The sequence below is a fragment of the Triturus cristatus genome, chromosome 7, assembly GCF_964204655.1.
Source record: "Triturus cristatus chromosome 7, aTriCri1.1, whole genome shotgun sequence".
NCBI lineage: Eukaryota > Metazoa > Chordata > Amphibia > Caudata > Salamandridae > Triturus > Triturus cristatus.
In genome coordinates, this window is record NC_140590.1 from 1,137,693,927 (window position 1) to 1,137,717,353 (window position 23,427).

The 23,427-nt window shown below is 47.3% G+C and overlaps 1 protein-coding gene across 2 annotated transcripts in view; it reads left to right on the plus strand.

Moving 5' to 3' along the window:
• The window catches only part of UNC5A (unc-5 netrin receptor A), an 841,139-nt gene that overhangs the window by 417,101 nt on the left and 400,611 nt on the right, over positions 1–23,427 (plus strand). For both annotated transcript variants that reach the window (XM_085618304.1, XM_085618305.1), the window contains exon 2: positions 9,992–10,249. In XM_085618304.1, coding sequence (XP_085474430.1) covers positions 9,992–10,249 — 258 coding nt within the window. The remainder of the gene's footprint in view (positions 1–9,991; positions 10,250–23,427) is intronic.

The window sequence follows — 23,427 nt, forward strand, 5'->3', positions numbered from 1 at the left end:
CCTGTGGCTGGGAGGTTTTAGAGTAGTAGGGAATTCTCATTTTTCATTAATCAGTGAGCCTGTCTGAAGTTCATAGGGACAGACTAATACCTAATTTCCATATCAAAGGTCAGCATTACATTTTGAAATGAGTTAATTTAAAAACTGTTTTTTATACAGGTGTTTTCACACATGAGATTGGGCACACATTTTATGAAAGGGTTTCAGGATCACTTACTATTCCCTTATCAGTGATGTTCAACTTGTTAAAAAATAAGAGCATGGGCTCACAGAGTTTCTTACCAGCCTGTCCCCAGAGCTGACAAATGTTGAGGTTGTCTAGTAACAAGGCTGCTTAGTGGGGATTCCACCTCGTGCCTCTTTCTTCTGCCACCCTACGCTTCCAGTCTTGTTATCTCACACTTGCAGCTTCTTTTTCAGCCAGCTCTTTCCCTTTCCCCCTTCTCTGCCTTGCTCTAGGTTAAAGTCTGAGGATGAAAGATAAGCCTTACTCCTCAAAAAAGAATGCGGAATATGACCAGCACAACTATCAGTATATGTGTTTAAAGTGTCTGCTGGTTTAAGAACATGGTTCTGTGTGACACATCAACGGCAGAGTCATGTCAACCGGCGCATCTGCAGTGCTTACTGCCAGGTTTAAACAAATGTAGTTTCAGGAGAGGCATGGGGTGGGGGCTAAAGCAGAGCACAGCCAGACTCAGAGAGTCACTGTCAATCCGAAAGTGGTAGTAAACCAGGGAGGCATTACTTCACCTGGCCTGGCTGCCGGCAGCAGCTACTGGGTCCCGTAACTTACTATATGGAGCTTCCCAGTTCTGTCCAGATGTGCCTATCGTGCCAGCTCCAGTCTCAGAAGCAGTGACTCAGCTGCAAACAGGGAGGGCAGCCCACTGCTGGGGAGGTGGTGGTCAGGATCCATGAGCAGCCTGACTGCAGGCCCTTCAGCATCTCCTGCCATGCTGTTTGTTTTGTTCCACATTCTGTCCATCATCTGGGTGTCTTTTGCTTTCTCGCCCTAAGTGCGCTGGGTATGCCCAGACGTAAGTCCCGGGCTCTCTGTGCCACTGGATTCAAGCTATCCTGGCTGATGAAGGGTGATACCATGAAACCGGTCCCAGGATGGTTGTTTCTTGTCCAAGGAGGACCTGGCTTAGCAGTTCGGGCTGGACTGTTCCCATGAGGCACACAGTCAAGACTGATTTGCATATGGCTGGGTCTAAACTGGGGTGGCATGGTGAGCAAACGAATGATGGATTTAACCCAGATCTCAACTGGGGGAGAATGTATGATTTGTTCCACATTCCGTCGATCATCTGTACGTCTTATACTGTTTGTCTGGATAGCTGACAGCCAGATCAAGTAGGCCTGCAGCTGTGATGAGTGGACAAGACTTGCAGCAGTGGTGGTGCAGAGTGCAGAGACTCTGGTCAAGCTTCTAGATCAGGGGGCCCTGGCAGGCGATGGTGCAAGCTGCATCTGTTTAGCTGACAGCTTGCATTCGTTGCTGCACCACTGACCTGCACGACACACTGCAGGGGGTGACGACGGAAGAGCAGAAGCTGATGATACCCCTGCTTGGCATGTGTGTAGCTGGCAACAGAAGTAAACTGTATATGCACATTCGCTACATTGCTGTGCCAGGGCGGGCGGGGTGTCTTTTCTGGTGGTGAATGACCATAACAGTCTGCAGATGCCCGGTCGAGCAGGACCATGATGTCTGTAGCCACTTGCCTTAGCATTTAGCCAGTCTCTCTCTCTCTCTCTCTCTCTCTCTCTCTCTAGTGCCATTTCCCATATTTACAAGCTGTCGTTAAGCCGCTTAACGGCACCTTGTAAATAAGCCCTTTTCCACAGCAGTCCTCTGCGGCACAGGGGCATGCAATGGGTGTTGCTGTGGGCATTTCACTGCAACACACATTGCTTTTTGATCCTGCCCCAGATTTACAAGGCTAAAGCAGCGCCAAAAACAGCACCATTCTAACACAATAGACTAGAATGGCGATACAAGGAGAAATCATTAATTCCTCCTCGCTTTTTGCTCTTTCCAGGTGTTCCTTCCTTCACATAAACAATCGCCACTGCAGTGCAGACACCCTTGCAACATTTTTGAAAAACATATCTGAGGAATGTATTTTCCCCATAGACTTCTATTGGAGCAGACAATTTCAGGCAGGAGACTGGCTTACGGCTAGAGCGGTCAAGCTTAAAGCTGGGGCACAGGGTTCAGGTATCAGCTGGGACGCTCAACATCCTGTGATTCTGGGTAAATCACTTAATCAAGCTGTGCCTAACAATTAATGAATGTGTCTGTCTGTAACGCAACTGGTGCTCATGTAATGCGCTCTGATACCTTTGGATCGAGTTTGTGCTATATTTGACTCCTCCCAAAATGTAAAGCCCTTTTTGGCTTATAAAATCATGAGTCTCCCGTTTGAGTCAGGAGTATTAAGAATTGGCATGTATGCTGCTGTGACAAATACAAAACCCCAGCACTGCAACATCTTAATTGCTTGGTTTATATGATCCGTCAGAGGAGGTGAGAGGCGATGGAACCAGAATCTGGGCCTCTATTCTACCTGGGAACTGCCTGATTTGGATAGTGGCCAGGCTAATCCTTTGCTTTTTAAATTCTACAACCGGAGACATGTCACTTTTAGGGGGGCCTACACAAATAAGGAAGGACTCAGCCCCTGTGGGCAACCCCCCACCTCAGTGCCTATGGCCTTGTAGATCTCCCAGATCACCTGTGCAGGGTGGTAACATGGTTGTGACGAACAATAAACAAAACATGGATCAGATTGAATGCCCTAGTGCGGTAATGCTTTAACGAAGGAGATTTGGGACATTTTTGTCCCCTCTAGTTCTGATCTTTTTAGGGAGTTTGAGGAATAAAGGAGTTAGTTTTCAATTCAAATTCAAAATGCAGTGCAACCCATTTGGCTACGCAGTAAAACTCTAAGTCGGCAAATCAGATTAAGCATGCATTTTTTACAAATTTAAAGTCAGCGTAATATAAATCAATCTCAAGAACATTGGATAACAATACAGAATTATCAGTGGACTTTCAACTCTACAAACAAGTTAATTCTCAATAGCAAATAACCAATGAGAACCTCAGTAATGATGGTACAAAACCACAACAGAATAAGAGGATTGAAAAGTCAGATTTTTCCATCTATGTTGCATGGAGATTTCAAAATCTTTAATCAAGGTTCTCTATGAGATGCTAAACTAGGCGTTGACTAGATCCACATGATAAAGAGAAAGGTGTCAGCATGAAACTTCAGGAGAAGTTTCATATTAAAGTGTTGCATAGCATAAAGCCATACAACTGAAATAAAGCATAGATGGGTAAGGCACAGAGGCCTAAACCTCTCCTCTCCTAAGAAGTCTCAGCGTAGCGTGCAGTGCGCAGTCACAAGCGTTGCCTAGTGATACTCTCAAAGACCCTACTAAATTATTATCAAAGACCCAATTAGAGACCACCTGCAGACAATACTCTCTTTAACAAGACACCGTCATAATTCCTTCTTCTTAGATGTATGTTTCGAAAACACGTCTACAACTCTTTCTCATTTGATTCACATATCTCTAGACAACCTTGAATTTATGCTTTTATTCCACACAGACAGTAAAGCCCCCCATATGTTCGTATTTTCTTTCATCCCTGACTCCCTTCTCGCTAGAGCCTTCTTTCCATCTTTAGGTCATCGTACCAGGCATCTGGAGGGGGGGGGTAAAACACTAGTCCAAGAGAACGTTCACATTGAGGGTTAAACTTTGCAAAACCCAAATGTTAAGGCCGTTGGTCAAGTTAACTAATGAAAAACGTCCATACACATTATAACTGAATAAATGCTAATATGTGAACAGTCGCGTTACAAGAGTAAATAAATTTCTCATTTATACATATTCCATTGCATAGCGGCGCAAAACATTTTCTTATAAATGCATTTGAACTTTGACTCGTTATTACTAACACAAAGCATTAGACACGCATGTGTATAAATGTCGTGATTACAGAGCACATACACTTTGTATGTGGCTTTGAGTGCACTTTTCTCTTGCAGGTTACATTATATCTCATGAATACAGAAGGCCGTAATATACATATGTGGCCTAATCAATAATAATGAGGATGGTTGACCTTTCGGGTCCCTGTAACAGCACCATTCTAACACCATAGACTAGAATGGCGATACAAGGAGAAATCATTAATTCCTCCTCGCTTTTTGTTCTTTCCAGGTGTTCCTTCCTTCGCATAAACAATCGCCACTGCAGTGCAGACACCCTTGCAACATTTTTGAAAAACATATCTGAGGACTGTAATTTCCCCATAGACTTTTATTGGAGCAGACATTTTCAGGCAGGAGACTGGCTTACGGCTAGAGCGGTCAAGCTTAAAGCTGGGGCACAGGGTTCAAGTATCAGCTGGGACGCTCAACATCCTGTGATTCTGGGTAAATCACTTAATCAAGCTGTGCCAAACAATTAATGAATGTGTCTGTCTGTAACGCAACTGGTGCTCATGTAATGCGCTCTGATACCTTTGGATCGAGTTTGTGCTATATTTAACTCCTCCCAAAATGTAAAGCCCTTTTTGGCTTATAAAATCATGAGTCTCCCGTTTGAGTCAGGAGTATTAAGTATTGGCATGTATGCTGCTGTGACAAATACAAAACCCCGGCACTGCAACATCTTAATTGCTTGGTTTATATGATCCGTCAGAGGAGGTGAGAGGCGATGGAACCAGAATCTGTGCCTCTATTCTACCTGGGAACTGCCTGATTTGGATAGTGACCAGGCTAGTCCTGTGCTTTTGAAATTCTACAACCGGAGACATGTCACTTTTAGGGGGGCCTACACAAATAAGGAAGGACTCAGCCTTAGTTCTGATCTTTTTAGGGAGCTTGAGGAATAAAGGAGTTAGTTTTCAATTCAAATTCAAAATGCAGTGCAACCCATTTGGCTACGCAGTAAAACTCTAAGTCGGCAAATCAGATTAAGCATGCATTTTTTACAAATTTAAAGTCAGCGTAATATAAATCAATCTCAAGAACATTGAATAACAATACAGAATTATCAGTGGACTTTCAACTCTACAAACAAGTTAATTCTCAATAGCAAATAACCAATGAGAACCTCAGTAATGATGGTACAAAACCACAACAGAATAAAAGGATTGAAAAGTCAGATTTTTCCATCTATGTTGCATGGAGATTTCAAAATCTTTAATCAAGGTTCTCTATGAGATGCTAAACTAGGCGTTGACTAGATCCACATGATAAAGAGAAAGGTGTCAGCATGAAACTTCAGGAGAAGTTTCATATTAAAGTGTTGCATAGCATAAAGCCATACAACTGAAATAAAGCATAGATGGGTAAGGCACAGAGGCCTAAACCTCTCCTCTCCTAAGAAGTCTCAGCGTAGCGTGCAGTGCGCAGTCACAAGCGTTGCCTAGTGATACTCTCAAAGACCCTACTAAATTATTATCAAAGACCCAATTAGAGACCACCTGCAGACAATACTCTCTTTAACAAGACACCGTCATAATTCCTTCTTCTTAGATGTATGTTTCGAAAACATGTCGGCAACTCTTTCTCGTTTGATCCACATATCTCTAGACGACCTTGAATTTATGCTTTTATTCCACACAGACAGTAAACCCCCCCATCTGTTCGTATTTTCTTTCATCCTTGACTCCCTTCTCGCTAGTTTATCAGTTTCACACAAAGGAGCCTTCTTTCCATCTTTAGGTCATCGTACCAGGCATCTGGAGGGGGGGTAAAACACTAGTCCAAGAGAACGTTCACATTGAGGGTTAAACTTTGCAAAACCCAAATGTTAAGGCCGTTGGTCAAGTTAACTAATGAAAAACGTCCATACACATTATAACTGAAGAAATGCTAATATGTGAACAGTCGCGTTACAAGAGTAAATACATTTCTCATGTATACATATTCCATTGCATAGCGGCGCAAAACATTTTCTTATAAATGCATTTGAACTATGACTCGTTATTACTAACACAAAGCATTAGACACGCATGTGTATAAATGTCGTGATTACAGAGCACACACACTTTGTATGTGGCTTTGAGTGCACTTTTCTCTTGCAGGTTACATTATATCTCATGAATACATAAGGCCGTAATATACATATGTGGCCTAATCAATAATAATGAGGATGGTTGACCTTTCGGGTCCCTGTAACAGCACCATTCTAACACCATAGACTAGAATGGCGATACAAGGAGAAATCATTAATTCCTCCTCGCTTTTTGTTCTTTCCAGGTGTTCCTTCCTTCACATAAACAATCGCCACTGCAGTGCAGACACCCTTGCAACATTTTTGAAAAACATATCTGAGGAATGTAATTTCCCCATAGACTTCTATTGGAGCAGACAATTTCAGGCAGGAGACTGGCTTACGGCTAGAGCGGTCAAGCTTAAAGCTGGGGCACAGGGTTCAAGTATCGGCAGGGACGCTCAACATCCTGTGATTCTGGGTAAATCACTTAATCAAGCTGTGCCAAACAATTAATGAATGTGTCTGTCTGTAACGCAACTGGTGCTCATGTAATGCGCTCTGATACCTTTGGATCGAGTTTGTGCTATATTTAACTCCTCCCAAAATGTAAAGCCCTTTTTGGCTTATAAAATCATGAGTCTCCCGTTTGAGTCAGGAGTATTAAGTATTGGCATGTATGCTGCTGTGACAAATACAAAACCCCGGCACTGCAACATCTTAATTGCTTGGTTTATATGATCCGTCAGAGGAGGTGAGAGGCGATGGAACCAGAATCTGTGCCTCTATTCTACCTGGGAACTGCCTGATTTGGATAGTGGCCAGGCTAGTCCTATGCTTTTTAAATTCTACAACCGGAGACATGTCACTTTTAGGGGGGCCTACACAAATAAGGAAGGACTCAGCCTTAGTTCTGATCTTTTTAGGGAGCTTAAGGAATAAAGGAGTTCGTTTTCAATTCAAATTCAAAATGCAGTGCAACCCGTTTGGCTACGCAGTAAAACTCTAAGTCGGCAAATCAGATTAAGCATGCATTTTTTACAAATTTAAAGTCAGCGTAATATAAATCAATCTCAAGAACATTGGATAATAATACAGAATTATCAGTGGACTTTCAACTCTACAAACAAGTTAATTCTCAATAGCAAATAACCAATGAGAACCTCAGTAATGATGGTACAAAACCACAACAGAATAAGAGGATTGAAAAGTCAGATTTTTCCATCTATGTTGCATGGAGATTTCAAAATCTTTAATCAAGGTTCTCTATGAGATGCTAAACTAGGCGTTGACTAGATTCACATGATAAAGAGAAAGGTGTCAGCATGAAACTTCAGGAGAAGTTTCATATTAAAGTGTTGCATAGCATAAAGCCATACAACTGAAATAAAGCATAGATGGGTAAGGCACAGAGGCCTAAACCTCTCCTCTCCTAAGAAGTCTCAGCGTAGCGTGCAGTGCGCAGTCACAAGCGTTGCCTAGTGATACTCTCAAAGACCCTACTAAATTATTATCAAAGACCCAATTAGAGACCACCTGCAGACAATACTCTCTTTAACAAGACACCGTCATAATTCCTTCTTCTTAGATGTATGTTTCGGAAACATGTCGGCAACTCTTTCTCGTTTGATCCACATATCTCTAGACGACCTTGAATTTATGCCTTTATTCCACACAGACAGTAAACCCCCCCATCTGTTCGTATTTTCTTTCATCCTTGACTCCCTTCTCGCTAGTTTATCAGTTTCACACAAAGGAGCCTTCTTTCCATCTTTAGGTCATCGTACCAGGCATCTGGAGGGGGGAGTAAAACACTAGTCCAAGAGAACGTTCACATTGAGGGTTAAACTTTGCAAAACCCAAATGTTAAGGCCGTTGGTCAAGTTAACTAGGGAAAAACGTCCATACACATTATAACTGAATAAATGCTAATATACGAACAGTCGCGTTATAAGAGTAATTAGAACATTGGAATGTGGAGCACTCCATTGTAGACAATGGAGTGCTCCGTGCTTCTACGGGCCGGTAAAGGCCCGCAGAGCAACATTCCAATGTTTTCACAAAGCCTCTCGAAGCTCGAGGGGATTTAAATCTCCTCGAGCTTCGAGAAGCCTTTGTTTAATTTGTTAGAACATTCTGCCCTCTAGTGGCAGAATGTTCTAATAGCCTTATAGCCCTTCGTAGCATGGCTATACCGCTATTAAAGTCCCGCTGCTTTTGTTAAAGTCCCTCGCCTTCGGCTCGGGCCTTTAACGCTGCAGCGGGCCTTTAATAGCCGGTATAGCCCGCTACGGCGGGCTATAAAGCTATAATACATTTCTCATGTATACATATTCCATTGCATAGCGGCGCAAAACATTTTCTTATAAATGCATTTGAACTATGACTTGTTATTACTAAAACAAAGCATTAGACACGCATGTTTATAAATGTCGTGATTACAGAGCACATACACTTTGTATGTGGCTTTGAGTGCACTTCTCTCTTGCAGGTTACATTATATCTCATGAATACATAAGGCCGTAATATACATATGTGGCCTAATCAATAATAATGAGGATAGAGCCAACTTTATGCTGCTCCAGTAACATGCCTGGGATAGAGGAAATGGTTGACCTTTCGAGTCCCTGTAACTGTATTTCATTAAGGACAGGTTTTACGGACCGTGCACCTCCTGCCTTTTTTAGGTACTTTGCAGTGCTGACTTGGAGTCGAAGGCTCCCAAGGCGTGAGATCATCATGTTACAATAATGGAAATTGTGTATGGTAGGAGATTGGGTAAGGGCCAACTGGCTATCGAAGAGGTTCTCTCACGATGTGGGCTTGGTTTACAGATGAGGAAACATGGCCAGGCTCTGAGATTTGGTCAGTTTAAGTTGAGCGGAGTAGGTTGGTCGTTTTCCTTCATGCTTTTTTTCTCTTGAAGTCAACAGGCTTGATTAATCTTGAGCTGACCAGTCTGAGGTTTAGCGTTTTTCTGTCATGTGTGTCCAGCAGTGAGAAGCTTACGTGGCTTTTTTTCCAGAAGAGTTCAGCTCCGGGACAGACGAATAATTAGGTCATGCAATCTCTATATGTGTTTTGAGATATGTCTGTGAGAATCCCGAAGGTTGGGCTTTGAAGTCCTGTATCTGTGTGGATGGTACTCGGAAACGAAAGCCTGCTTGAACTGTTGATTCTCTGTATGTGTTAGGCGTTATGCCAAAAGCAAGCTGGTTGGGCCAGAGATTCCTTCGGTCTCTGCTGTAGGATGCCAGTGCAAGGGCAAAACAGCCTGATCTGGACCTCGATTCCATATATCTGGATTGTATTGTATTGTAATTGCATTTCTGTAGTGCTTACTACCCCTGACGAGGCGTCAAAGCGCTTTTTCAGCGAGTAGCACGCTACTCCGGAACCCATAAAGGATTCGTTTTGAATTAGTATAGTGAAATATGAAAGTGATTTAAGTGGTGGATAGGTTAGTCAATTGTTTGGATTCAGAAGGATAGCGGAAGGATAGAAGAGGGAAAAAAGGTTTGTATTTATATAGCGCTTGTTACCCCAGGGATGATGGCATGAATCAGCGGGAAGTCTTTCCCTATGTCGGTACTGTAGGATGCCTGGAAGGGGCATTCTGCTTCAGCCCTTGATTCCCTGTCTCTATATGTTAGCTTGACTGAGAGGGACACAGTCCCTAAAAGGTAAAGGTTGCTTTAGCCCTGGGATCCTGGCATATATAGGGTAGCATGCTTGGTAGAAAATGGCTGCTCTGACCCTAAAATCTTCAGGTCTGTATGATTCATGAACAGTTTAGTTGATTTTGATGTTCTTTGAAGACTTTAAACTTACAATACCACCAAAAATATGAATTAATTAGTTTTACCACTGAAATCTTGTCCATTTGCTTGGAATCTGTATTAAAGATGTTGATGCTGGACCTTACAACTCTTATTCTGACCATTATCTCTCTTTTTGTTTACAGACGCCCAGCCGAATGCCATGGCTGCCAACCCACTACCAGGGGCCCCCGGTGCCCCAGCAGGTGCAGGAGCTGGTTCGACCTCAGGGGAACTGCTCCCGCACTTCCTGGTGGAGCCTAGTGATGTCTACATTGTGAAGAACAAGCCAGTGACCCTGGCCTGCGAGGCCACTCCAGCCACCCAGGTCTACTTTAAGTGCAACGGGGAGTGGGTGCATCAGCCTGACCACGTCACGGAGCACAGCACGGACAAGAACACAGGTAAGAGATGTTGAGAGGAGGTGATCCACCACTTGACCATGAATTGCATCATCTAGATATCCATAAGATCACTAGTCAGTCAATCTATATGGTTTTTATCTTAATCATCTAAAATCATGTGTGACACGCCTTGGAAAACAGACTGGTAAACACAGAACTTTGGCTTTGCATGCTTTCAAGGCCATCGCACGCTGCCATTGTAGTGCTGCAAGGCATGTGTTGGCACAGTCCAAATGTGCAGTACATATTTTTCTGTGGAAAGCACAGATTTCTTAGTTTTCTACATAGTTCTTAGATCTGCCCCAAGTTCTTAGTTCCTGGTGGATTTTGGATATTTCCAAATCTTCCACAGATTCCTGATTTTTTTTAGATCGCCTGCAGATTTTGTATCTTCCTGAATTACGGGGAAGAGTGAAAGAGTGTAAGACATCAGAAAGTAAGGAAATCACTTTCCCCAGCTCCCAGAGATTACTTGCAGGTAGGCACAAAGGGGCTTCAAGACAGTGAGAGAGAGAGAAAGAGAGTGAGAGAAGTATAGAGGGAGAGGGAGCAATTGGAAAGGGAGAAGAGAGAGAGAGAGGGAGGAGAGAGAGAGAGAGAGAGAGAGAGAGAGAGAGAGAGATTGACAATGACATTGTTGGATCGAACGCAAGAGATAGCACGAGAAGAGAAAGGCTGGTTTGAGCATGTTTTGCCAGGGCCGCTTTTGGTCCCCAGTCCAGCCCTGGGTGTGTGAGGGCACATATGTGCTGGACTGGGACACAGACGCTGTTGAGAGATGCACAGGAGGGATGGCGAAATTGGCATCAGGACGCATAAACTGCAGCTGAAGAGAAATGTGCACAACCAGCTGGACGGAGACCCCATGGGCCCAATCCCCAAAGATCCTTCGCACTGGTGGCGGGGGCTCCGCCGTCATTGCGGGATCTCCACATTACAGTTTCTCATTGCGGCGATACTGCCACGAGTTCAGAGATCCCACCACGGCTGTGAAGGCTCTTTATGAATCAGGCCCCATATATTTTATTCTCCTTGTTTGCTAAACATTCAGGAATTTTCATTAATATACCTGCAATTCGCTATCTTTTTCTAATTATTTTTGTATTGGTTTTAGATTTTTGATTATCGTTTCATAGACTTGATCTTGTTTTCCCTGCATGAAAAGGAAAATAATTCTGCAGATTTGTATTTATTTTTCACGCAAGGGGCCTACTTCTAGTCATAAGTGCCTTTCCCTTGGCACTAAAAGCATCGCCTGCAGCGGCCATGCGGTTGCAGCTCTGATACCCACCCATACTTCTGCTGACGTGGCTCAGTCATGACCTGTCGCACTAAAGCAACACCAGGACCGCGCAGAACCTAACCAAGGCTTTTGCAACTTTCCTCTTCCTACCCCCCATCCTGTTGCTACCCACTTCTATTTCTTTTTCCTCTGCCCCCATGCTTTCCTTTACATCTACAGCTGTGCTTTAAATGGAATTAGAACATTGGAATGTGGAGCACTCCCTTGAATACAATAGAGTGCTCTGAGCTTCTACGGGCCGGTAAAAGCCCGCAAAGCAACATTCCAATGTTGTTTTACAAAGGCCGAGGGGATTTAAACCCCCTCGAACTCCGAGAGGCCTTTGTTTTATTTGTTATAACATTCTGCCCTCTAGTGGCAGAATGTTCTAATAGCCTTATAACCCTTCGTAGCTGGGCTATACCGGCTATTAAAGTCCCGCTAATTAGTTAAAGGCCCGAGCCTTCCGGTATAGCCCGCTACGGCGGGCTATAAAATAGAAGTGTAAGTACTCACTATTTAGAGGACGTATTTGCCCCTGAGAAGTTCCCGTACTCCCACATTAAATGTATTGCACCATGTCTCAGAAGTGCAGGTACTCTCCACCTCAAATTAAACAAGTGCAGGTACTCAGTACCGGAAACCGGACAGTACCTGCTCAATTACAACACTGACTATGGGTATTTTGTTTTCTTCACTTCCTTTCCAGTGTCCTCTTTCCCTGCACTCCCTCTCTCACCCTCTCCTCATGCCTACTTCACTGCTCCTTTCACCTTCCCCGCTAGCTCTCCTGTTTTTTTCTGCTTCCCAGTGCTAATTTGAGCTGGTGGTTTCCGGTGCTCGGCACCGCCACTTAATTGTCATCACCACACTTATGACACTCTGCCACATGTTGGCGCCGCTCATCTAATTTAGAGATGAGCAGAACAATGGTTGTTTATGAATACAATATACATTAAAAAAAAATAATGCCTGCCTCCCCAGCCATTCCTTTAGCTTTGGGGACCTGGAATAATCTGAACTGCCGCACTTGCAGGCAATAGAGATGGCTAATATTTGTTTTGGGTCCATCATCGTCAGCGATGACGGGGCAATGGGTGGTGCAAGCTGCGGTGGCCTCCTGGTCCGGACCCTGGCACTTATTATTTTACAAATTAAGCACTGCTGCTTCTCCTCCTCTGCCACAATTCTCTTTTCAGCTCTTCCTCCTGGCATGCCAGTTGCTCTCCTTCTCCTCCAGTGCGTTTCTCTTCTATCAAGTCTTTCTCTCCTGCTCTTCCATCACATCTCGCCACTCATCTTGTTTCCATAGAGGCTGATTCTCCATGTCAAATGTAGCTGAACGCACCCTTTGACACCTGATGACATCAGAGTTAGTTGACTGCCTTTCCCTTAGCCTCTAAATAGCCTCTTATTGGTAGTTAAATAGCAAAGAGAGAACCCTATGGAATGCAGAGATGGCCCTTAGAGCCCTGTACGTTCTCATCCTGTAGCTTCATGGCCCTCTAAGCCAAAGGAAGCAAGGGCAGGGCCAGGGACACCCAAGGGCAAGCCTGTGGGCTACCCTTAGCAACCCTTAATTGCCGTCCGGGCTCATTGTACCCTATTAGTCTCCTCTCTTGCTCCCCTCCATCCTTCTTACATCTTAGCTTCACTTTCCTCTTCTTTCCCTGCTCTCCCGCCTTCCTTCTTTTCAGTTTTCCTCTCCTCCGACCCTCTCTCCTCTCTCCTCTTCCCTCCCCTTTCCCTTTGTCTCGCCTCATTGTCTCCTCCAGTTCTTCACTTCCCTTCTCTTTCCTCTTCCTTCTTTCCTTCCTCTTCCTTCTCCTCACCCAACTTTTCAATCTTTCTCACATCACATTCTTCTCCCCTCTTCTCCAGGGGCGTAGCCTGGTCAATAAGATAGTGGGGGGCTTAAGATTTCCCAACAATCGCGCTGGGATATCTTGTTAACACACATTATATGAGAAGCAGGACATGATGTGGGCTCAAGGGGTAGTGGAAAGAGAGCAGGGGGCGGACTTTTAGGGACGCTTAAAACACAACATAATTCAAACTAATCAACATTTCTTTAAGGCCTGCAAAAGAGACACCTGAGAGTGTCTGTGTGTTTTTGTCCGTGTGGGCGTGTAAAAACTTGCAGGTGAAATCCGACAGACACTTCACCATACCCAACTGAAAGCACTTGTACCCAACTATTTACTACTAAGGGGGTAACACCCCCAAACACCCGCTCGCAGCAATGTCTCTGCTCTTCCCTCCCCTCTTTCTCTCTTTATTTCCTCTTCATTTTCCTTTCCTCAACCATCTTTTCTCTTTTTCTCTCCTACTATTCTCTCCTCTTACCTCTCCTATCCTCTTCCCCTTCTTTTCTTCTTCCCACCCCTCTCCTCCTCCTATTTTTCGGCCTTCTACTCCTCGCACCCATCTCTCATCTTCCCTTGCTTTCATCCCCCCCCTTCCTTTTATTTTGAGCATGCAATTATCAGCTACTTCTGGACACTCTCACCTGGCAGGAGAGGTGTGAAGCCTCCAGTGAATGTTTCCACAGAACGCACCAACTTATTACTTTTCTTGACTGAGGTTTTTGCAATTAAGCAAGAAGGAGACGAGTGGCAAGTTTAATAAAGGAATGCAATGTTTCTGCTAGAGGCTGTCGGTAGGGGAGGGTGGTTTGGCGGAGAAGCTGAGGATGAAATAGTGGCAGGAAATTATGGCATCTGAAGATGAAAGATGATGCTCGAGGGTAAAGTTTAGGGGTCTGGGGGATGATCATTGAGCTTGCCTGGTCAGTACTTTGGGATTTCTTGCAATACAGTGAGGGGAAATATCAAAAAGGATGAATTATTGAACTTCTGCCAGTATGAGGTCTGTGTTGCCAAACAGCATGATTAACTGTAGTTCTTTCTGTTTGCATGGTATGGATTAAAGGTAAACATGAACGGGCTCCCATTAAATGGGGAACATCAAAACCAAAGCGGCTGTGCTTCCAGTCTGCTATTAAGGGTATACAACTTTTGTGGCACACACATTCTAGAAGAGGAGATATTTCCTGATGAAGACCAATAAAAACATAGTAGCAGTTGAAACAAGTTGACATTTGTTTTACCGGGGCTTATATCATAGAGCCAAAAACTGATGAAACGTAGTGGTGTTTTCTTCTTTACATCTATTCATACCTTTTCCGCTCAGAAACCGTGAAATGCTAATGACCCAATTCTGCTCTAGGTAGTAGTGGAGTGGCAGATTCAGATGTGGCTGGTGAACGAATAACTATTTCACAGCACTAGCTAACTTCAGGAGCACTCTCTAGCTTTTAGGTCTCGCCTGAACCAGCGCATGCGCTGGTCTTGCGAGACTTATTGAGAGGGCTCCAAAAAGTGCTACCAGGCCAGCCTAGAGCTACAGTGCATGTGCGCGGGCGCGCGCGCCGCGCTTTACCGCGATTACTTTCACTTTCGCAGCCGCACGCCGCTTTAATGTTTGATCGTGATCGCGATCACTTTCACTTTCGCGGCCGCACGGCCGCTTTGCATAGCCAATAGGTTTCGCTTTTGGGACCTTACAAGTATTTAGTTATACAACTGTTGCATGGCTAAACACTTATAAGGTCCCAAAGGCGAGACCTATTGGCTATGCCAATGCTTGTTTTTCTTGCTAGTAGGCAACATAACGCAGCCTGGAGGAACAACAAACCTAGATTTAGTCTCACAAGTACCCTCATGCAATTATATTAAATATAACATCACAACTACTTCAAGTTTCATATTAGGTCTACACAGAGCCTTAAAAGTAGAAGGAAGCCTGCTACTTTTGTGATCAAAAGTCAAGGTTTGCTAAGCCTGCCGTTTGCAAAAAAAAGACAGTACACATGCTCAGGTGTTGGGATCCTATGAAAGGGCCACCAAAAACTGCTGCACTTGTCTCCACATCAGATGTCCAGTCTGTTATTTTTCCAGTAGGAAACCTCATACATCTGATGAGCTCACTCCTCACCTTAGGGATAGTGAAGAAATCCTCCTTCCCAGTTTGATACCTTCCTTGCCACTCAGGGGTAGTCCTGTCTTTTATCTTTGATAGAGTTGAGTGCTGCATATATTTTCATTTTTTTCCATGGCTGGTGACATAAAGTAGAGGTCTGGTGATCCCTTCAGTTTCCTCTCAAAGGGGCACGTGGTCCATCTTTGATCTCTGGTAAGGAAATGCCAGCTTAAAGATGTCATTGACGATATCATTAAAATTCAATATTGTGTATCTATGGGACTCCGCATGCACCACGACTCTACACAAGTCTTCTACGACTCGCCCCGGACAATCACAAAACAGACCCACTCGCTGAGAGACTGACGCACTCCCACACTCAGACAACATGATGCGTTCTCACGCACTGAGAGAGCGAGAGAGAGAGAGAGGGAGAGAGAGAGATAGACACACACACTTGTACACCCATTATGGACCTACAGAATACAACCACACTCAGTGAAAACTGACTGGCAGACCTCGCATTACAGACACAGTCACTGACAAGCACACCAGCACACTCACACGGAGTCAACAGAATACAGACACACTCTGTAAGACCACAACAGGTGCAACCACAGGGGACACACTTTACAGGCACAGTAACTGAGAAACAGACCGCCACAACTGTTTTGGGTAAATTGACTACTGACATAGTCACTAAGAAGCTGGTAGTCACAACCACACTTGGTCCACAAAACAGAGAGACACTCACTGGGAGACAAACTGTGAGTGCATACCCACAAGGCGCCAAAAGAGAACTGACACACACACAGAATCATACAGATGAGGAAACTTTGAGTGCCTTGCCTTACAGACTCACTGAGAATCATTGTAGTGCAGCCACACTGAAAGCAGTCACACTGCAGTCAACTCACTGAGGGAGAGACAGGAACACACCAACACTTGGCCCACAGCGTATAAACCCTTCCACTGGCAGTCAGACGGATATGGCCACACTGGGAATTTGCATGACATACACACTCACGGAGACACCGATAGTGTAGCCACAATGGTCCATACTATAGTTACAGACACATTCACCGAGGGGCTGAGAGTGTTCCACACCTCAACCACCATTTCACAGGGGTGCTTCATGAGAGACAGATACAGCCAGGGCTTTAAGTGGGCCGGGTCCTGCCGGTGCTCCGCACCAGTAGTTCTAAAAAGCAGGTGCTGGGACGGGTCCCGATCGGGCTCTCCGTTTTTGCCCTCACACTCGGTGAAAAAAATCGAAACTCTGCAGCAGTGCCCCCCTTCACTGCTTTTGATGTAACTTTAAAGAGACTCGTAGTTCTTTCACACTCTAATCATTTCCGAATGGAAGCATTTTCGATATCATATACAACAAAGCCATAGTTGTTGCTTATTTATTTTATTCAACTAACAAGCATTGACAAAGGCAATAGTCCTGGCTTGTTGTAGGCATAATTTTACTTCTTGGATCAAATATCTGGATGCAACGATGGAAGTACAAAATACCAGCCAGGTGGCACATTACATTAAGCACAGATTTGTAGCTTATGTGTTTTTTAAGCCACGCCCTTAAATACATCGGCCACGCCTCTTTCAGAGACGCCCCAGTTTTCTCACCCACTTAGGGCCCTGGATACACCTCCAGTGGGAACTTAAATCACAGACACACTGGCTGAGTGACAGGCCGGTACACCCAGTACAGCTGTACTATTGCTTTCACGACAAACACTGCGCAGACGCCCGTGGCACATGTATGACAGACATGCTCTTTGAAAGGCAGACTGACGCGCAGGGCCCTCACAGACATCCACGGCACACACAGATCGGCGCGCGGATCAGACGTCTGCTGCCTCAGAGAGGACACGCGTCCCCTCTCCCTCCTGCAGAAGCTGGAGCGCGGATATTTTAGGCTCTCTCCCTGCCACCCGCCCCAAACAAACACGCACACCAGTTGCCCCCTACTAGGTGACAGAACGAGGAAGGGCTGCAGCGGCAACAGCTCTCCGGCGACTGTCACACCTCCGGTTCGTGCGACGACGAGGAGGCGCCTGGTCCGCGGGGGTCCGGAGATGCTGTTTTAGGTGTTTATGCAAAGAATTCAGAATGCGTGGCCCAGGACTCACAGCAAACGCGGCCCGCCATCCGCACTTGTGTTCTTTTCACACAGACACAAACAGCACGCATACCGGTGAACACACACCGTGTGCACGCGAGAGGTCGACACGCACACGGTGTGCTAGTCACACGAAAGACAAATGTGTCCCACGCTACGGTGCATGCACCTAAACACACGAGGTACGTACACTTTACCAACCCACACACACTGAACTCCACACGACAATGTTAACGGGAAGCACAATACGTACGTAAATCATACACACAAGCACACATGCCATAATACGCAACCGTGCGAACGCACAATACAACAGTTGCAGACACACAAAACCACACCCTAACACATGTTTCAGTCATGTACCCACAGTGCAATGCTGTAAAAAGAACACACCCAACACACATTGCCGTAGAAAGTACCTATCAACGCACACAACATGTACGCACAAGAAGTTCACAACAGCACACACGAGAAAGGAACACGCACACAGGATGTCAGGGCACACCAGCACATCTCAAAACACATTGCAACGCACGCAAACGAAAAAACACAAGGTGTGCACAAAGTACACCAAAATACACAGGGTAGTAAGTGCTAACTAAATTCAGGTTACACATATGTCCACACTCCTTGTTGTGCTGACCCACATCCCACCCCCAACACACATACATCCCGCACACCATTACCCCCAGGTCCCTCCGTCCTCGACACCGTCAGTGACAAATGAGATTTACTATCTCAATGACAGACAAAAGAACGAAGGAATGCTGGACCTACCCCTCCCCCTCCCACTGGGAGTACTTAAGGAGTACCGTCCCAGCATTCCTCCTGTTCTTTTTTCTGTCTTACTGACAGTGTGGACGCGGCAGGAGCTGGACGCTCCTGCCTTCTTCTGGACTTACTTGGGGGCTGCTGGTTCTCATTCCAGGTTCCGGCGGACCTCCGTGGATGTCCTCTCCCCCCCTGCCGGGCTTGGGGGGAGTGGCGCGGGCTTCTTCATGTCTCTGGGCCTCGCGGCGGTGTAATACCGCGTTGGCTTTCTCCTTGCCCGATGGCCGCCCCTCCTGGCCTGCCGGGCTTGCTAGGGGGCGCGGCCGAGCTGCTCCGATTGGTTGTGGCTCCTTCCTCTTCCGGGTTTTCGTCTTGCCTGACTTCCGGTTTAGGGCTTTGAGGACGGAAGTCAGGCGCCTCGAGGTTCCCGGCTGGAGGTGGCTCGTTAAAACGAGCTGAGGGGGTGAGTACCGCATAGCGGTTGTTATTTCCTTGTGTTTTGGCGGTGGTTGGTGTGTTGTTGGCGATGGGGAAACATTCCAGAAAGCGTCATCACAGGGAGAGGTCTTCCTCTTCTTCTAGTGCTTCCAGGTCTCCCTCCCCTGCCAGGTCCAGGCGCCGTGATGCTGGTGCTGATGCGCATATTAAGCGCTTGATCAGGGAAACCTTGACGGAGATGGGGGATGTTGGATCCCGTCGCAAGTGCCCTGCTCCTGTTTCTTCGGACTCCAGTGGCGATGAGTCTGCGTGGTTGGGGGATGAAGAGTTGAAAGGGAAATATGTGGACAAGGATGCTATGGCTGGTATTTTGCAGCATGTTAAGGAGAACATGGGGTTCCCTGACGGGGACGCGCCTAGTACCTCTAGGGGCCCTTTGTTGCGACAGTTTCAGAGTGCTGCCACTGTCGATGTGCCTGTCCATCCCTTCATCAAAGATGTTTTGAAACGCGAGTGGGCTGATCCTGATCGCATCCTGATTCCGCGATTCATGGCGAAACTCTATCCTCTGCAGGATATGGCTACTGAACTGCCTGATTCGATTCCTATTGATTCTTTTGTGGCGAGTTTGGTGGGGCGTACTTCCCTTGCTGAGGACGCTGTGCTGAAAGATCCGGTTGACAAGAAGGCGGATGTGGCGCTCCGTAAGGTGTATTCTGGTTCCCACCTGGCCTTGAGGGCGGGCATCTACGGGACTTATGTGTCGCAGTCCCTGTTGTCTGACCTGAAGTCTCTCTATCAGTCGATGGATAATGCCACGGACTGTTCTGGTTTGCTTGAGCAGATTGAGCGTCAGGTGGAGCTGCTGTCTGATGTCTCCTTTGACGTTGTGCGTGCTTCTGCTCTGTCCGGGGGGGCTTGTGTGGCTGCCCGTCGCAGTCTTGTCCTTAAGGACTGGAAGACGGACTCTGCGCAGAAAGCATGCGCTTTGAGGTTGCCCTTTCAGGGTACAATGTTGTTTGGGGGGGAGTTGGAGGCGAAATTGCACAAGTTATTTAAGGAAAAGAAGCATTCTTCTTCTTTTAAAGTCTCCTCTACTGCTCCTGTCACTTCTAAACCCAAATCTTTCTTTCGCCCTACTTCTCGTAGGCAGTTTGTGAGAGGCCAGGGTAGGTTTGCTTCTGGCCGTGGTCGGGACCGTAAGGCTAAGTCCCCTCCTCCTGCCAAGCCACGTTCCTGACTCTTTGGCGGTGGTTCCCGGGTTGTTGGTTGGAGGGCGGCTGCGCTTCTTCCTGGATGCCTGGGTTCAGTCTTGTTCCGACGTCTGGGTGTTGGACGTGATTCGCCAGGGTTATGTTCTGGAGTTTACGGCTACTCCTCCAGACTCGGGTGTTCGGCCAACTCCTTGGCCTTCGAGTCGTGTGAAGCGGTCTCATCTTTCTCTCGGGATTCTGGACCTTCTTCGGAAGGGTGCCATTCAGGAGGTTCCCCCGTTGGAGACGGGGTTGGGTTTCTATTCCCTGGTCTTTCTGGTTCCAAAGAACACGGGGGGTTTCCGCTTGATTTTGGATCTGCGGGTGATGAACAAATGGGTGGCCAAGATTCCTTTCCGCATGGAGACCTTGCAGAGGGTGATTCCGTTGGTGCTGCCAGGTCACTTCATGTGTACCCTCGATCTTCAGGATGCGTATTATCATGTCTCGGTCCATCCTCGGTCCCGCAGGTTTCTGCGGTTTTGTGTTCAGGGGCGTCATTACCAGTTCATGGTATTGCCCTTCGGTCTCCGGTCGGCGCCGCGGGTGTTTACGAAGGTGGTGGCGCCTTTGGTCGCGTGGCTTCATCTCCAAGGGGTGATGGTGTACCCCTATTTAGACGACTGGTTGATCCATGCTCCATCTCGGGTCCTGTTGCTGGAGGCCAGGGAAGTGGTGTGCTCGGCGTTGCGGGCCCATGGGTTTCTGATCAACTTGCCCAAATGTCAGCTGACGCCGTCGCAGGACATGGTTTTCATTGGGGCCCGCTTCCGTTCGGATCTGAACCGTGTGTTCCTCCCCGAGCCTCGGGTTGTGACGTTGGTGTCCCTTGCTCGTCGTTTCCGGGTGGGGGGTGCTTTTCCGGTACGCCTTTGGTTGCGTCTTATGGGTCTGATGGCGGCGACAGTTTTTACGGTGGCCTGGGCACGTTTTCATCTGCGCCCCCTTTGGGTGTACCTCCTGTCTCTCTGGGATCCCCTGTCCCGCGACTTGGATGTTCTTATTCCTGTGTCTCCGGTGGTCCTCCCGGTTCTTCTTTGGTGGTCTGTGAGGGATCATCTGTCTTCGGGTCTGCCCCTGCAGTCTGCTCCTTCTCTGGTCTTGACGTCGGATGCCAGCGCCTTGGGTTGGGGGGCGACCTTGGGGTCTCGTTCCCTTCAGGGTCGTTGGTCCCTCCTGGAGAGCCGCCGGTCGTCCAACTGGAGAGAGCTCACGGCGGTGTCCCGAGCTGTGATGGGTTTTCGGGATCTGTTGCTCGGTCGGAACGTGTTGGTGCGGTCCGACAATATGGTAACGGTGGCTTATCTGAATCATCAAGGGGGGATTCGTTCGGCTTCCTTGAATGCGATAGTGGTGCCCCTGTTTTGTTGGGCGGAGGGCCATCTGCTGTCTCTGACGGCGGTTCATCTTCGGGGAGTGGACAACTTTGTGGCGGATGCCCTGAGTCGGTGCTTTCCGGATTCTCTGGAGTTGTCTCTCACCCCGGTTGCGTTTCGGCTTGTGTGCGGGAGGTTTGGGCGTCCCTTTCTGGACCTCTTTGCCTCCCGGCACAATGCTCAGCTCCCTCGGTTCTGCTCCCGGTTTCTGCAGGAGGGTTGCTGGGGGGTGGACGCTCTGTCTCTCCCGTGGCCTTCGCGTCTCCTCTATGCCTTCCCCCCCCTGGCTCTGGTTCCCAGGTTTCTGGCCCGTTTGTGTCAGGAGGATCGGGTGGTGGTGGCGGTCCTGCCGTTTTGGCCTCGGAGGTCTTGGTTTCCGACGGTGCGTCTTTTGGCGGTGCAGGGTCCCTGGTTTCTTCCCCTGTCTCCGTCTCCGCTTCGATCTTCCCCGTGCCTGTCGCTTCTCCGGTTGCGGTTGTCGGTGTGGAAGTTGAGAGGCAGGGTTGGAGACGGCGCGGTTTCCCAGAACATTTAGCGGTGGCTCTTCAGCGTTCCCGGCGGCCTTCTACCCTTAAGGCTTATGATAGGCATTGGGGTAATTTTGATCGTTGGTGTTCGGCGTTGGGGGTCTCCCCTTTGTTCTGTTCCTTGCAGGTTGTCCTTCAATTTTTGTGGGAGGGTTTCGAGAAGGGTTTGGCTGTGTCTACTCTGCGGGCCCAGTGGGCCGCTGTTCGGGCTTTTCGTTCCCCGTGGGGGAATCTTTCGGATATTGAGGACTTGGTTTCTCGTCTTCTCCGCAGTTTTTCTGTTTCTCGGCCTGTTCCTCGTCCTTCTTTTCCCCTGTGGGATTTGCCTTTGGTCCTTCGGGTTTTGATCGGTCCTCCTTTTGAGCCTTTGGATGTGGTGGATTTAAAATTTCTCACTCTCAAGGTGGTTTTCCTGGTGGCTGTCACCTCTGCTCGTCGTCTTGGGGAGTTGGGTGCCTTGATGGCGCGGCCTCCTTTTCTTTCATTCACGGAGGGGGGTGTGGTGCTCCGACTGGATTCTTCTTTTGTGCCGAAGGTTTCTTCGCAGTTTCACAGGTGTCAGGAGTTGGTCTTACCTGCCCTGGGCTCTGTTTTGGATTCTCCTGGGGGTCCCCAGTGGTCTTTGTTGGATGTGTGCAGGGCTTTGCGCTTTTATCTGGACCGTACGGCGGTTTTTCGCAAGTCGGACTCCCTTTTTGTCTCCTTTGGTGCGGCTTCGCTTGGGAGTAAGGCTTCTTCTGTGTCCATCGGCCGTTGGCTGAAGCAAGTCATTTCCTTGGCCTACTCTCTGTCTGGTTCTCCTCCTCCTTTGGGGGTTCAGGGTCGTTCTACGAGAGGGGTGGCTGCTTCTTGGGCGGAGGTTCAGGGTGTCCCTCTCTCTGAGATTTGTAGGGCTGCCACGTGGGCCTCTTCCAATACTTTTATCAGGCATTATCGCCTCCTCAATCTGTTGGGGGATGATGGAGGTTTTGCTTTGGGGGTGTTGAGCTCTGTTCGCTCCTAAATGTTTTTTTCTACTTTGTTTCCAATAAATCTCTGGGTTTGTTTGCTATCCTGGTGGTTTGTTGTGTTTTCTGGTATGAATGCCGGGGTTTGCTTTGGTATTTCTCATTTGTCACTGACGGTGTCGAGGACGGAGGGACCTGGGGGTAATGTCCTATTACTTACCGGTAATCTTCATTACTCCGGGTCCCGTAGTCCTCGACACCGTCATGACTTCCCTCCCTCCCTCCCTGTCTGCCGGCCTTCATTGGGGCTTGGTATTTCAGGAGGAATGCTGGGACGGTACTCCTTAAGTACTCCCAGTGGGAGGGGGAGGGGTAGGTCCAGCATTCCTTCGTTCTTTTGTCTGTCATTGAGATAGTAAATCTCATTTGTCACTGACGGTGTCGAGGACTACGGGACCCGGAGTAATGAAGATTA